Consider the following 15,840-nt stretch of genomic DNA (forward strand, 5'->3'; position numbering starts at 1 on the left):
TCATAAATATTGCATTTCAATCCATGCACGCAGCTATGCAATAGTGTACCCTGCTTTACGATATTAATCCATTACCATCATATCATGAAAATATTGTAATATGAACCCAATAACACATTGTTTTTTGGTAATTCATTCCACGACCTCAAAGTTCAAATTTTTGCTATATAACTCCCTAAAAGGTCATTTTTATAGTGTAAATTGTATTAGTTATCAATTCAAATCATTAAAGCATTACACTTTCTTCGTTATCGTATGATATAAGAAAAAATATCACAAAGCCGTTCAAAATTGAACGGCTTTGTGATATTTTTCTAAAGCACGTTTCTAGAAGTCACAACCATAAAACAATAAAAAAAAATTTGCACTTTCTGGTTTATTGAGCTTTTATGTTACTGCAAGCAATTATAAACAGGCAGTAAACTCGATGTTATTGCATTGTCGTGGGCCTATATGAGAGCTTGAAGGACAGGTGGATGCTCTCGAAGGATCTAAATTGAGGGCCCATCAAGCTCTCAGCTGCCGACATCAATGCCAGAGCTTGCACTTGTTTATCACGCAACACAGTGGCAACCCCAAGACAGAATGCGCTGGTCCCACAGGAACTAGTAGTTGTTGGTGAATCTATTGTCAGGGAAACGGGGAACATGCTTTGTAAAAAGGATAGGTGGAACAGGACCAGGGCATATCTGCCTGGGGCAAAGGTTGATGATGTTGCAGAGCGGATATCATCTTTTAAGGGCACAAAAGGTGATATTGTTGTACACGATGGCACTAATGATATTAAGAGTAGGAGACCGGTGGAATTACTTAACAAGTACAGCTAACTGTTGAAAAAAAAGCTGTGAATTAGGGTTGAATTTGAAAGTGTCTGCAATTCTGCCAAGACATGATAGGAGGGAGTATATGATGAGAGCCTTCTCAATTAATTCGGCCCTGGAAAGATTGTGCAAGGCTCAAGGGTTAGAATTTTTTTCAGCCTGGTCTGTCTGAGAAGTATTTAAATTCTATACAGTGGGACCATCTGATGATGTTACCAACAGCAAATTCAAAATGGGAAGCATTCAAAGAACTTATCTTGGAAGCTACTAAGCTTTACATACCAACTAAGAAATATTGTTCAAGGTTTAGGCCTAAATGGATGTCAGATGAACTAATAAGACATATGGCAGAGAAGAAAAATGCATGGGATACATATAAATTAATGGGTGACATGGAAGCCTATGACAGATATAAGTTGGTCTGTAACCAAGTCACAAAGAAGATTAGGCAGGCAAAGGCAGATTATGAAAAATCCTTGGCAAAGGATGCAAAGAAAAACAGAAAAGAGTTCTTTACATATGTAAACTCTAGAAGGAAAAGGATGAATCAGATTGGTCCACTGGATATTGATGGTTCAACAGAGGATCTTGCTCAGGTGGCTAACAAACTAAATGAGTATTTTGCACCTACATTCACACATGAGGAGTTATTCAGGAAGGGGAATGCCAGAGGTGAAGTAAACTCTGGCAGTGAGCTAGATGATTTTGTTATAACTGAGGGGAAAATGGAGGAGAAATTGTTGAGGATAAACATAAAAAACGCACCCGGGGTGGATGGGATCTATCCAGTTATATTAAAGGAGGCAGCAAAGGAAGTAAGCAAACCCTCAGCCATAATTATGAGAGCTTCTTTGTACTCAGGGGAGGTACCCACAGACTGGAGATGTGCAAATGTGATGCCAATTCACAAAGGGGGGATCAAAGGCTGATACAAGTAATTATAGACCTGTGAGTTTAATATCTGTTCCAGGAAAATTAATGGAGGCACTGGTTAAAGAAGCACTGCAGCATCATCTAGACAAGACTTCAGTTACAGCTCAGACACAGCATGGTTTTGTTAAGGGAAAGTCTTGCCTGACCAATTTGATTGGATACTATGATGCAGTCACAAAAGAACTGGATACAGGGAATAACTTTGATATTATATATTTGGATCTTAGAAAGGCTTTTAATACTGTTGCACATGGAAGACTGCTGTACAAATTGGAGCAGTGTGGCATTGGAGGCAAATTGCTGCTATGGATAAAGGGATGGTTGAAGGGGAGAAGACAGAGAGTGGTAATCAATGGACTGCTCATTGTGGACTAATGTTATTAGTGGAATCCCTCAGGGTTCAGTGTTGGGTCCATTACTGTTTTCTGTATTTATAAATGATATTGATGATGGTATATCAAGCTTAATGTCCAAGTTCGCAGACGATACAAAGGTTGGCAGGGTTGTTAAGGACACTACTGACAGTATGCTACTGCAACAGGATTTGGAAAGGTTGAACAGATGGGCTGAGAGGTGGCAAATGAAGTTTAACATTGACAAATGTAAAGTACTACATATGAGAAACAGCAACCACAGAGCAACGTATCAACTCTGTGGTACTACACTGACAGTGGTAGAGAATGAAAAGGACCTGGGGTTATTGTGCAGGCAGATATGAAGTTCTCTGAACAGTGCAGATGGGCTGCAAGAGTAGCTCATGGTGTCTTGTCAATGATATACAGGAATTTTTCTAGCAGGGATAAAGAGGTGATTATTCCCTTGTATAAGGCAATGGTCAGGCCACACCTTGAGTACTGTACACAACTCTGGAGGCCTCATTTCAAGAAGGATGTAGAGCTGCTGGAACGAGTACAGAGAAGGGCAACAAGATTAGTGAATGGAACGAAGGCTTGCTCTTATGAAGAAAGACTTAAATTTTGCAAATTACAGTGTCTGAAGACTAGGCATTGGCGAGGTGATCTGATAGAGGTGTATAAAGCCTTGAATTGTTTGCGAATGCCAATGGGATTCTTTCTCTTGCTCAGAATAATCACCTGAGAGGGCATAAATTCAAATTGAGGAAAGACAGATGTAGGATAGATGTGCAGAAATGTGCCTTTAGCCAGCGGGTAGTTGGTTGGTGGAACAGACTTCCATCCCTTGTTGTGGAAGTTGATAGCCTAAATAAATTTAAAGCTCAGCTGGACAGGTATTTCAAACAAACGGAGGGATGAAATGAGAGTGGTTTTTTTTTTTTTTTTTTTGGCTGATACTGCATAAGCTTGCTTTCTTGCTTCGTATGCCTCTACTAATGCTAATGCTAATGCTAATGCATTTGTGAAAATACCAATAGCTGGAATTGTGTGGGTTTTTACATTATTATGGTGAAATGTATTTGCCCTTTACTGAAATCTTCAATCATATAAAAAACATAAATAAATTTTCAGAATCTTCTCTTCATTCCTTTATTTTTTTAAAGCTTCATAAACTTGTTACTCCGAGCAAATTGTGTTAGTTGCAATTTGTGCATTCCGTTAAAAAATGCTTATGCATGCTATTGAAATTTATAAAGAAAAGAGAAGATTATCTTGGAAATAAATCCCTCTTGAAGCATTTCTGAAGATGACTCCTTGTGCAACAAACCAACGAGTGCGGAGCCAATAATGAGTGATCAACATTCTTTAACATTTGTAAGTCATAAATAATTTCTCTATTATTATAATTTGCTTGATTTTACTGCCTATACTTTCATTTCTGTGGATAAATTAATCATTGTTTAAACATAAACTAATTAGCTAACTAATTTCATTGTTCGATAACGTAACCCCTATTTTTAAACATTATGTCTATGGGAAATAAATTCCCACTTTACTAGTTTTCGCTTTACATGCGCGCACTAGAAACGAATTAACTCGTAAAGTCAAGAACTACCTGTATTGTATTCTGAACAGTATGACAACCTGTATATATTGTATGCAGGCTGTCATAAAGGTTTCAGCGCACATTATTAGTTTTCTTGTAAATAAAGGTTATTTGTAAATATGCAAGTGTCCAGATATAAATGGCAGGGCAGTGTAATAGACAATCTAGTATCCAGTCTTGTTACATATCACTGCTGTTTATATAAATCAAATATGTCTGACACAAATCAGATGTGTCTGTACAGGTGCTTAGGATGGGGCCCTGTGCAAATTTATTGTGGTGGAAAAATGTTGTCTATATAAAAACAAGATGAACTACTTAGGTAGAGAATCATTTTCAAACAAGTCAAACAAATAAAGCTTATTGAAAATTTATTGTGGTCAGACTGTTCGAATGTCTTAGGTGGATCTTAAATATGTTACAAATTATTAAAAATCTATCTTTTTCTTTCATTAACAAATAACTGCTTTTTAAATCCTTGTTATCTTGACAGTGATTAACACTGATATATTTATCAAAACCTTTATAACTTGTGACAATACGACAAATAGCATGACTATGTGGGCAAGAAAGCATCTGGAAAAACCAAACAGTTTCACAGAAACACTTTTGACTCTACCGCATAATGTTGAAAAAACATTTCATACACCACTGCTTGGTTTCAATCAATGATAATTTTTTTTTTTTTTTTTTTTGTTTGTGGATGACTTCTCAACTCATAGGGTTTACTCATTCAAAAGGTATTCCATGTTCTTAAAGTATGATTTCAAGTACAGTCAGTTCTGCTATAATGTGGTACATGTGTTCCTAAAAATTTCCAAGTTATGGTATTTCAGGCATTAAAAACAAGAGGGCTTATGGGGAAAATAGGGATGGGGCAGAGCACTCAAAAAAATATATTCAGTCTGGTAAGTAAAACACTAAAACAAGTTAAAAACCCAATAAAATTGCCATAGGTTTAAACATCTTAAATTTATAATATATAAATAAATATTACAGTAAATATAGCACTTCACCTTGAAAATATATGAAGTTTGATTGATATTTCTGTTCACTGATATTTTCTTTTTTTTTTTTTTCGATTGTAAAATTTAAAACAGTAAAAAAGAAAATATCAGAAAATGTTTTAAGCTTTGCAAACTTGTCTCACTTGTGCAATTTGTGCATCCTGAACATGGGATGCACAAATTGCACAAGTGAGACAAGTTTATGAAACTTAAAAATAGGAATGAAGAGAAGATTCTGAAAATTTATTTGTTTTTAATATGATTGAAGATTTCATGGAAGGAGAAACACATTTTGCCATAATAACGTAAAAACCCACAGATTCCAGCTATCGGTATTATTGCAAATGCAGTAAGATCGTGTTTACTACCTGTTTATAATTAGACTGCACTAACTGAAAAGCACAATAAACTGGGAACTACAAACTGTTTTATGGTAGTGACCTCCAGAAATATGCTCCTCTACTCACGCTGCCACGCCTCCCAAAATTTCTGTTCGAACAGAAAAATGTGAGCTCCTGAACACGAGTCAGCCTATAATATCACGTGTTATCTTGTGAATACAGTGAATGACAACAGTGTGTCTCCGATACAACTACAGTAAATGGGAAATATAGCTCTCACACATTTGACATTTTTTAAGCTTCATAAACTTGTATGTATTGCTGCGCAGGTCGCCACGTTCAGCTTGGTGCCGGGTTTTGCATTCATCTAGTGTTAATCGCAGACAACACTGGATTATAACTGGATTGTGGTTGGAATCAATATCTGCACTGCACTCGCTGAAAATAAATGCTTTAATTATATTAACTTTTAATAAACTAAGTTCTTTTATTAATCTTCATTGTTTTCTAAAGTGAGAGATGATATCATCCCTGGGCTGTATCACATGTGCTGCATTGAAAATAAAACCTGCAGAATAATAGAGTTTGCTTCTTTTTTTTTTTAAAGGATAACTGAAATATTTCCAGATATTTATCATGGTTTCAGGTATTCATCATGGCCATATTCATTAACAAAATTAATAAAAAAATTCACAGAAATTTTTAAAAATTCCAATTTAACACACTTTTACTATTTTTTGTGTAAAGAAAAAGCTGGAGATTGAAAAAACACACAGAAACACTATGTACCAACTCTAATACAATGGCAAGACGGAGAAGAGGGGTCAAATCAATTATTGAGTAAAAAAGACAGATTCGCCATCATAAATCCAGAGAGTTCGAGAAGCTAGGCTTAATATATAAATTGTAAAAATAAGTAAATTTATTACTACATTCAGTGTAGGCATCGAATTGTCCTGAATACAGGGCTATTCAGATGGTTGCTTCTAGAAAGTTATATGACTAACATTCAATACTTCAACATAACCAGAATTAGATTAATGATCAATGACTGTTTCTGGCTAGATTCATGTTAAAATGGAAGAAGATGCTTTAAATAGCTTGTTTGCAGGAGTACCTCCAATGGCATTGCAAGAGGCTTTCCTCTTGTTTATAGCACATCCAAGCCAAGGCACAAAATTGTTCTGCATCCATTATTATATGTAACCCCCAACTTGGTGGTTATAAAGGCACGAATGGCACATAAAGGCACAAAATGTTTTTCTCATTGTAGAAAAACATTTTGTGCATCAGAAATCATATCAATGATAAAATTACTTGACTCAACTAACTGAATTTTATTCAATTAACTGAGCTAATTGAACTCTATGAAGTATATAAATGTAAAATCAGGTCATCAACAATGGCAAAGAATATACTAAAAGAAATAAAAAGACCAAAATTCACGGAGCAAAATGAGTTAAAAATCACCTTTTGTGACCTTAACAGATGATACTTCTACAACTAACTTTTTCTCCCTCACAGAGGGGGGGGGGGTAAAAGTTAACGATGTCTCACATACCTGGCCCTATTATTTTCATGTTTAATTCTCAAGAAAACTGCTGTTTCACAAATTTATTTTAGCCATTTTGAAAGTGAGTGGATGAAAATTGAAACCTATAATATGAGATGTGCATAAAATGTATGGTTATGCAATATTTTTTGTTCCACACATTTCTGATTCTTCACATGCATTCTACATAATATTTAGGATAGGTGGAACAAATGATATTAATACACACTTTGCATTCAATTACATACTTTGTCAATAACATATATACATCCTTATGTGCCTATAATCTTACTAGTTACTGGAGATTATTTACAAACTTTTTTTTCCACTTGGATCCAAACAGCATTTTCTCATGACATAGCCTTTCTTATATTCTGTTGCACAGTTTGGATTGGGAACCTAAATACAAAATTTCTTTATATTATGAAAAAAGTATATATAGAAAAAACATGTGTGAATTATATCTGCTAGCAAGAGGCATGTATTACATTAAAAATATATAGGGCAAGCCATATGTCAGTTTAGTGAAAACAAAAATTTAATTCTCAGTAAATCAGCTGCAATTAATTAAGAAATAAATTACTAAAAACAGTCTGAACAAGTCATTTAAATGTGAAAAATAATATCATGTAAATATAAGATTAATAAAATAATGTAGGCATGTAATTAACTTCAAGAATGTATTTTTTGCAAATTACTTCTCAATAAGCTGACACATCACCCACTTTGTATATATTTTTACCTTTTTCATACATACATATGCTGCACTACATATATACATACATATAAACATATGCATACACAGGCAATATGGAAAAAGTTAAAAAAAAAGTAGCAAAGAAACAAATAAATAAATGAGGACAAAAAAGGGAAGAATGGAAGGAATATGTATCCAGTGAATATGCATTCTCTGGATAAATATTCTGGAATTCAGATCCAAAAGTTCAGGAAACGAAATCGAGTACTAAACAAATTGTGTAGAACACAGAAGACAGTATTACATCCAGAAAGAAGTTATGACAAGTTTTTTATGATTTTTTTATATATTTTTACTTTAAAAAAAAACTATTTGATTTTTGAAATAATTTCACTCTAATATTAGACAATCAATACAAAATAAGAAGAAATTCATATTTAAAAGCAATTATATATACAAAATTTTCATTTTTATGAATTTTCAAATTTGTAGAGCACATTCTACAAAGCTCATTACTAGTAAAAAAACTCCTTGCTCAGAGCACAGACATGTTCAAGAAACAGATATTGGGAAACAGGTTAAAAAGATATTACAACATGGAAAAAGAAATAACATAAATGACATATATATATATATATTAACTCTACATATAAAATATATTATTGTGAGGTAGAGCCTTGATATTTAAAAGTATAGGAGGATTTCAGTGTTTTCCATCACGGTCTTGTACAGATACTGGAATGATACAGCAGAAAATGCTGATGTGGCATGACACCACCACCACCAGTACTGCTAACAACTGAGAAGCTGAAGGGCTCTCAAAATGTATTGATTAGATTGACAACCAGGATGAAGCATAACTAACAGAGATTTTATTTATCAGAAAAATTTGCACTGTCACAATCTCGTAAAAAAAAAAGCCTGAGATAGTTCAAAACAATAAAAATTAAAAGAATTTTTCAAAAATTAAACCAAATTTAGAATACTTTCAGTGCATATGATGTTACTATTATTCAATAAATATGAAGTTTCTTGAATCTTACATTGTTATTTGATTTTTAGGAGCATTAGCAACTAAGGCCATATTACTCTGGGGATATGCGGTGGTCATTCCCTGACCTTTCCGCATCCTCCGTATTTGGTGGGCACGGGCTCGAACCCCAGTCTAATCAAGAAGCGTGTGCTACGCACTGCTGCTCCTGCCCACCTGGCTAAGGAGGCGCCCACCACATCTGTCCATCCCCTCTAATAATTTTTCTTATGCTTCTTTAAATTTATTCAAACTATCAATTCCATGACAGCAGATGGGCGTTTCTTCTGCATAAATGTATTGCATCCATTCTGTTTAAATTTATGTGTTATCTGATAAAGAATTAAGATGCCATCAGCACCTAGTTTACTCAATCCATTTAAAGACTGAAACTTCACTAAAGTGTACTTGCAGGTGTGTAGTTTCAAAGTGCTGCAATTTGTAGAGTTGAAGTCTTTTAAGGTAAGGGTATCCTTTTGTGCCCTTGAGTGTTGCTCTCTCTCTCTCTCTCTCTCTCTCTCTCTCTGCACAGATTACACTACTCTGCATTTTAAAAAAAAAAAATCACTGTTTTCTCCGAAAAGAATGCTTCCGAACCATTTTCTAAAGCTGAATTCAAAAATGACTTCCGTCTGTTTCCATCACATCAAGTTTCTTCAAAAGTGATGAAAGAAAATTAGATTTTTCACAAATTTTTATTAATTTTGGCAGGATCTGTGCACTGAAATTATTAAAAAAAAATGCTACTTTTACCAGACTTTTATATTTAAATACATGTTGAAAACACTATTAAAAAGGGGTGTGGTAAAAAAAAACCTACTAAACCTTGCCTCTCATTTTAAAAACTAATATACGATGGGTCAAATTTTCATTTCTTTTTTCTTACAGATCCTTCTAATTTACAGTTCCTCTTCAGCATCCAGCAATAGTCAGCCATCATGTTGACATTCCACCTCCACTAATTCCTCATTTCCATGTCTATAATGTCCTGGTGAAACCTCTCGCTCTGCTCTTCATCAACACTTGCTAGATTTTCTGGGAAGTAGTTCAGGAACGTAAAAACTGTACCTTGACCATGTTACAGCCCAGCTTCTTGAAGTTTACCAACATATTTTCAATTATATCGTTGTAGTGTGCATCCCTGTTGTTCCCTAATAAGTTCTCAACAGAGACCTGATGCTTGTTTTTCTCTTTTATTGGTAGTTCTCTCAAAATTCAGTACCTCAACAGTTTGTAAATTTGAGGTCCACAAAATACCTTGCTTTAGCTTCTCTTGGATGATCAATGGGAATTCAGTAAAATAGTAGTTGAAGCAAGGATCTTCCAGAGGTAAACCTTTCACAAACTGTTTCACCAAACCCAGTTTGATGAGCAAGGGTGGAAGGAGGACAGTTTAGGGGGGGGGTCAATCAGTGGTTTATAAACTATGTTCTTTGATCCAGGCAACAAACTGCTCTTCTTTGGCCAGTGCTTGACATCCCAGTGCTTACTCCTTGCCTGACTGTCCCACTCACACTGAAGAAAGGAATTTTTGTGTAGCCAAATTGCTGTCCAAGTAATATGCTTATCACTTTAAAGTTAGCACACACCAACTAACCATGTTCTTCATAACTTAATATTTGTCAACAACTTCTTCAAGCTCCCATCATATGTTTCTTTCAAATGCACAGTCAGCTACTGGAATTGACCCATATTTATTTCCAATATGTAGCAACACACTTTTGAGACTCCTCTTTGTTGAGTCAATAAAAAGTCTCCACTGTGTAGGATTGTAACTATTGTAATAGTTCATTAAGCCATTTATATTACTGCAAAAAATCTCATAGAATTTCCCTTAGGAAAATTTGGGAACTAGTTCTCGTTCTCTGTGTCTGTACGATGAGAAAAATGTTCCATGTAATTAAAAGAGTTTTTGACTTAAGTCTAGAACCAAGGAGTTCTGCAGATTCCTTCGGTAAATTTAAATCTCTTACCAGATCATTGAGTTCATGTTGTGAAAACAGTTTAGTGCTGGACTCAAATATCTCGCATGTAGATTTCAGTTTCATCTTCAGAAGATTCACTTTCAACACTCTCTGCTTCTACATTCTCCAATATAAGTGGAGGGCATGGAATCAACAGGTTGTCTCAATGTGGGACTGGTCTAATGGCAGATGGAATATTAGAATACACAATGCTCTTCTTACTCTTTGCATTGTATCTCTCTACATTAACTAAGCAAAATTAACAGCCTACAAACACAGTGGTTTGTAGGCTCCCGCCAAATCATGGGAATTGCAAATGGCGTAACCTTCTTTTTACCATTTTTCCCACAATCTCAATGCTTAAATACAGGTGTGGCAAACTTTATATAAAGCCCATTGTTTATCTTGGTCACCAAGTTTCATTCCAACATAAGCAATACACATTTTTTACAAGTTCTGTAATATCTTGTGTTTGCTTGAGGACTACATAATTTCCACAAATATATCGAAATAAGTTTGTATTATTCAAACATTTGCGTGAAGACATTTTACTCGCTTTTCAGCACAAGTTTGACACAATAACCTCAAAAATAAAGTGAGCTCACACTGATAAACTGCTGCATGGAGCTCTGAAGGTCAAGAAACAAGTGACTGAAAGCAGTATTGCTAACATGTGAAGGTTTAGTTTACAGATTCCTAGCATTTACTCCCAACATAATATATTAAATAATACAACTCATGATATCAACATAAGTGATTTGTGAAAAAACAGTATGTGATAGAAACAAACAAATAACATTTCAGGAATCAGCATAAAAAACAGTTAAAAACAGCTATTAGTTACAAACATCAAAAACCATGCAGAATGGTGCTCCAAGAGATCCACAACCTTTTAAAAATGAGGCTTCCAGAACCTGCAAGCAATATTCAAGATATGAACCATTACTTTATAAAAAGAAATAATCACCTCCTTGTTTCTGCTAGCAAAATTTTTTACAACTGGCAGAGCATCATAAGTTGTCCTAGTAGCCTATCTACATAGCTCAGGCTTAATCACACAGTAAAATTATCCGTAGATCTTTTTCATTCTCCATAACCTTGAGTGTAGTACCAGTCAAACAGAATGTTTTGTGAAATTATTGCTATCCATATGTAGCACATTGGCAAATTCAAGGTGCCTCATACGGATTACTGCTATCCATACGTAGCACCTTGCATTTGCCAATATGAAATTTAAATTACCACTTGCTTTTTTTTTTTATGAGAACCCCAAGCACAAGAGGTATTAGAACCTACAGTACTTAGCATCATACATGGATTGCAGGTTGACAAGATGAAAGAAGATACTTGTTAACATTAGACTTGAATTAATTTACAGTGGAATCTCGTTAATACAAAGTTCAAGGGATCTAAATTTTCATGTTTTGTAATAACGAGGTTTGTAGTAACGAGGGCCCCAAAAGTGTCAAAATTTTACCGTTTTTTGTTTGGTACATACTGTATATCTAAGAATAATAATAAATAATAATAATATAAAAAATTAATAAAATAAAATAAAATAAAAACAAAAGCCTTGTTTAACAATACAGTAATAGGAATAACATATTTTATTCTCTTGAAATCAAGATAAAAAGTTTATCAAGATAAAAGTTTATTAAAATATTAACGGAAAATAAAAATATTGTACAGTATATATTTTGATATATACAATATTTTAGTATTGCAGTAAAAAAGAATTACAATCTTAATATAAAAGGAGACATACACACCATTAACTTTTTAATAAATTAATCTATTTTAAAGAAAGAATCCAATGTTGTTTGCACAGTTTTTGTACTATATGCATTTTTAATTACAGCATAACGTTATCAAATGCAATAGTTTTTTCTTTATCAACATTACTGCAAGCCAACACATTCTCTATTATGTTCAATGCATTTTGGGCAACTTTTTTAGATGGCAGTGTGCGCACTTCTTCACTGTCGCTGGTAACAAAAACATCATCGTTTTGTTTGGTACCCAGCAGCTCTTCTGGTGTTGGTGTTGGTGTTGCAGTGGTAGCAACTTCATCATCCACCTTCACAAACTCTTTAAATTCACCAACAAAATCCATATGCTCCTTCAAATTCTTCCATTCCTCACTGTTGCTATCACATTCGTCTGCTGGACATTTTTTTCGATGATGTTCTCTCCCAAGCCACTCTTTCTGAAGCAGTTGATTATTACACTTGATGTAATACTTTCCCAATATTATGGATAGCATCCAAGACATTCCACTTTGGCTGCAAATTGTTCCCTCCTTCCATGTTGTGGATCAAGTACCTTATCAGGCAGGCTCTATATGCTCTCTTGAGGTTATAAATAATGCCTTGATCCAGTGGTTGCATTAAACTGGTGGTATTGGGGGGTAAAAGACAACAAAAGTGTCTCGGCAGAATGTGCTGTACAACGGTCTAGAATTATCAAAACGTTCCTTTTTTCTGAAGCCATTCTTCTGTCCAATTTTGGTAACCAAGACTGAAAAATTTTTACTGTAAGCCAAGCACTTCTGTTGGCCTCATAATCACAGGGAAGTTGGTTAACTGCTTTAAAACATCTTGGCTTAGAAAACTTACCAATCACAAGTGGGCATAGTTTTGTACTCCCATCTGAATTGCAGCATAACAGAACAGCAAGTCTTTGTTTACTTAATTTTCCACCATGACAAGACTCTCCTTGAACAGCAAATGTTTTGTTTGGCAGCAAATTATAAAATAAACCTGTCTCATCAAGATTAAAAATATCCTTTGCCTCATATTTTTCAAGGATGGCCTGTACAGAATGCAACCAGTCTGTAGCCTTTTCTTTGCCAACTAACCCAGACCCACCGCAAACATTTCGCGAAACCAAGTTATTCCTATTTAAATCTTTGGAGCCAGCCATTGCTGCATTTGAAGTCACTAATCCCATGTTGCTGAGCTAGATAATTTGCCTTTCCTTGCAAAATCAGACCTGATATTGGCAAATTGGATGCACACATTTGTTGGTACCACTCGAAAAGTTTTGTTTCAAGCTCCTCATGTTTTGCACCACAAATTAGTTTCCTGTTTTTCATTGCTGCTCCAGTGTCATGCACTTCTTCAAGTCTTTTTCCGTTTTTCAGTATTGTAGATAAAGTAGGGAAAAGGATGTTGTATTCCTTTGCAATGTCCGTTTTGCTTCTTTCCATCCTATCGGCCTCTTGTATAATTTTTAGTTTAATTTCCAGGCTTAATTCTGTCCGTCTACATTTTTTTGCCATAACACTGCTAGATAAGATTTAATATAAACAAATTTTAAATTAATTTAAAGACACAAGTTCCGAAAAAGACATCAGCTCAGATAAAATGGCACAAAAAATAGATTGCTGTATATGATAGTAAAAGACTCTTTGAACTGGGGTAACAATTGCAACTGACCTTATTCCCATGGAGAGTGAGGGAGTGCATGTAAACAACTTAGAAAAGCTTTTAATTCTTTTGTTAATTTAACAACTCATCCTTCAGAAAGATGTTTTTCAGAGTGCACTTGACGTTGTAGACGTCAAGTGCACTCTGAAATTTTTCTTTTGTTTGAAATTAGTTTTTTGTTTACAAAAAACTAATTTCTAACAGGTCAGTGCCATCCTTCAGGAAGTAGATGCATGTAGAGAGCCAGGTGTATGGGGGGGCAATAATCAGATTGCTCTGCCAAGATTTGTATTAAACATACAAAATGACAATATTCATTTCTCACGGGGTGAAAAAGAACTTTGTAATACATATTAACCAAATTTTGTAATAAATGAATATATTTACATAGAAAAGCCTATCCTTTCACAGGATAATGGTATGTGTTTCATATAAATGAGTACTTTGTATAAACCGAGTTTGTATGGAAGTTGAAAGAATAAATGAGGAAGAAGACAAGTTGGTTCGGTGAGTCAGAAGTTAGACAAGTGCAAAGTGTGTTAGTTGTCTGATGGCACCAGGGGTTCCCCCCATCTCCACATTGTGTACCCTGTTTGTGTAGCACAGAACTCTGTGAAGGCCAGAGTTTTAAAAAGTGTTTGGGGAGGGAAGGATGTGTAGTGCTGTGTACTGTTGTTCTTCTGACCATTTAGCCATTGGGGCCCTGTTGGGACTCACCGTTACCACACTTGGGCCTGGGGAGGCCGGTCAGGTACCCAGTAGATTTTTGTACTCTGGCAGGCCCTGCTAGAGGAAGACTGTTATTCACATTCAGCTCACTCAATCCATTCAAGGCCTTAAATATCTCAATCAGATCACTCTGCAAATGCCTAGTCTCAACAAGCGGCAATTTGCATAACTTCAATTTGCAATTTGAATCCTTTCTAGGTAAGAGCATCCTTCTATTCACCAATTTGGTTGCCCGTCTCTGCATCCCGTCCAGCAGATCTACATCATTCCTAAGGGAAGGCCTCCAAACCTGTATACAATATTCAAGCAGCCTAATCATGTTATAACGTAAGAACACTCATTGGTGAAGACAGGATATTAGAGCTGGAAAAGGAATTGGAATATCATCGATTTGGCTGAAACAAGAAGAAGAAATGAATCACTTATAAGTTTATCAAGTGGAAATCTGCTGTACACCAATGGAAACAGTGAAAGGAGTGAAGGTGGAGTTGGGTTTCTGGTCCATAAAGATTTTAAAAACAACATTTTGGAATTCAAACGTACATCACCAAGAGTGTCAAGACTAATACTCAAGATTTCTAAGAGATACAAGCTAAAGATTATAATGATTTATGCACCAACATCGAGCCATGATGATGAAGAGGTTAAAGAAATGTAACCGAAATTGAGAGTCTTCTAGATGAGCATAAAACCCACTACACTATTATTATGGGAGACTTCAATGCTAAGGTTGGAAAAAGACAAAACAGCGCAGAAAGGGGAACAATAGGAAATTTTGGAATTGGTGAAAGAAATGAAAGAGGTGAAAGACTTGTGGAATTTGCAGAATCTCAAGGATTGTCAGTAATGAACACTTTTTTCAAGAAAAGGGTGAACAGAAAGTGGACATGGAAGAGTCCAAATGGATTAACTACTAATGAAATCGACTTCATCCTCACTAACAGAAGATATATTGTGAATGATGTTACTGTCCTGAATAAGGTAAATGTTGGAAGTGATCACAGAATGGTAAGATGTACACTTGATATAGATGTAGGAAAGGAAAGGAAAAAACTGACTCGAGTAAATAATACAAAGGTCTTTGAGATAACAGAAGAGGAGAAAAGGCAGTATGTACTGGAACTTAAGAACAAGTATGAGCTTCTGCAGACTGCTGAGGACCAAGATATCGATGAGGAATATTACAACTTTTTGAAAGTGATAAAGCCCAAGAAACCTATAGGGAAAAAGAAATCCAAAGAAGAAAAAATTAGTCAAGAAACACTTGTCATGATGAACCGAAGACGACAAATGAAAAGCAAGAAAAACACTGACAGGGAGAAAATTTGAGTATACTGAGTTATGCAAAGCCATTAGAAAGAGACTCAGAGAGGACA

General features: G+C 35.1%; 1 protein-coding gene across 1 annotated transcript in view; it reads right to left on the reverse strand.

The window, feature by feature from the left end:
* Positions 1–15,840, reverse strand: part of LOC150081497 (uncharacterized) — a 337,043-nt gene that overhangs the window by 200,678 nt on the left and 120,525 nt on the right. The window contains exon 6 of the mRNA XM_090380224.1: positions 6,934–7,015. Within this exon, the coding sequence (XP_090236350.1) occupies positions 6,934–7,015 (82 nt within the window). The remainder of the gene's footprint in view (positions 1–6,933; positions 7,016–15,840) is intronic.

The sequence above is a fragment of the Mastigoproctus giganteus genome, chromosome 8, assembly GCF_048544385.1.
Source record: "Mastigoproctus giganteus isolate SK-2022 chromosome 8, ASM4854438v1, whole genome shotgun sequence".
Classification (NCBI taxonomy): Eukaryota; Metazoa; Arthropoda; class Arachnida; order Uropygi; family Thelyphonidae; genus Mastigoproctus; species Mastigoproctus giganteus.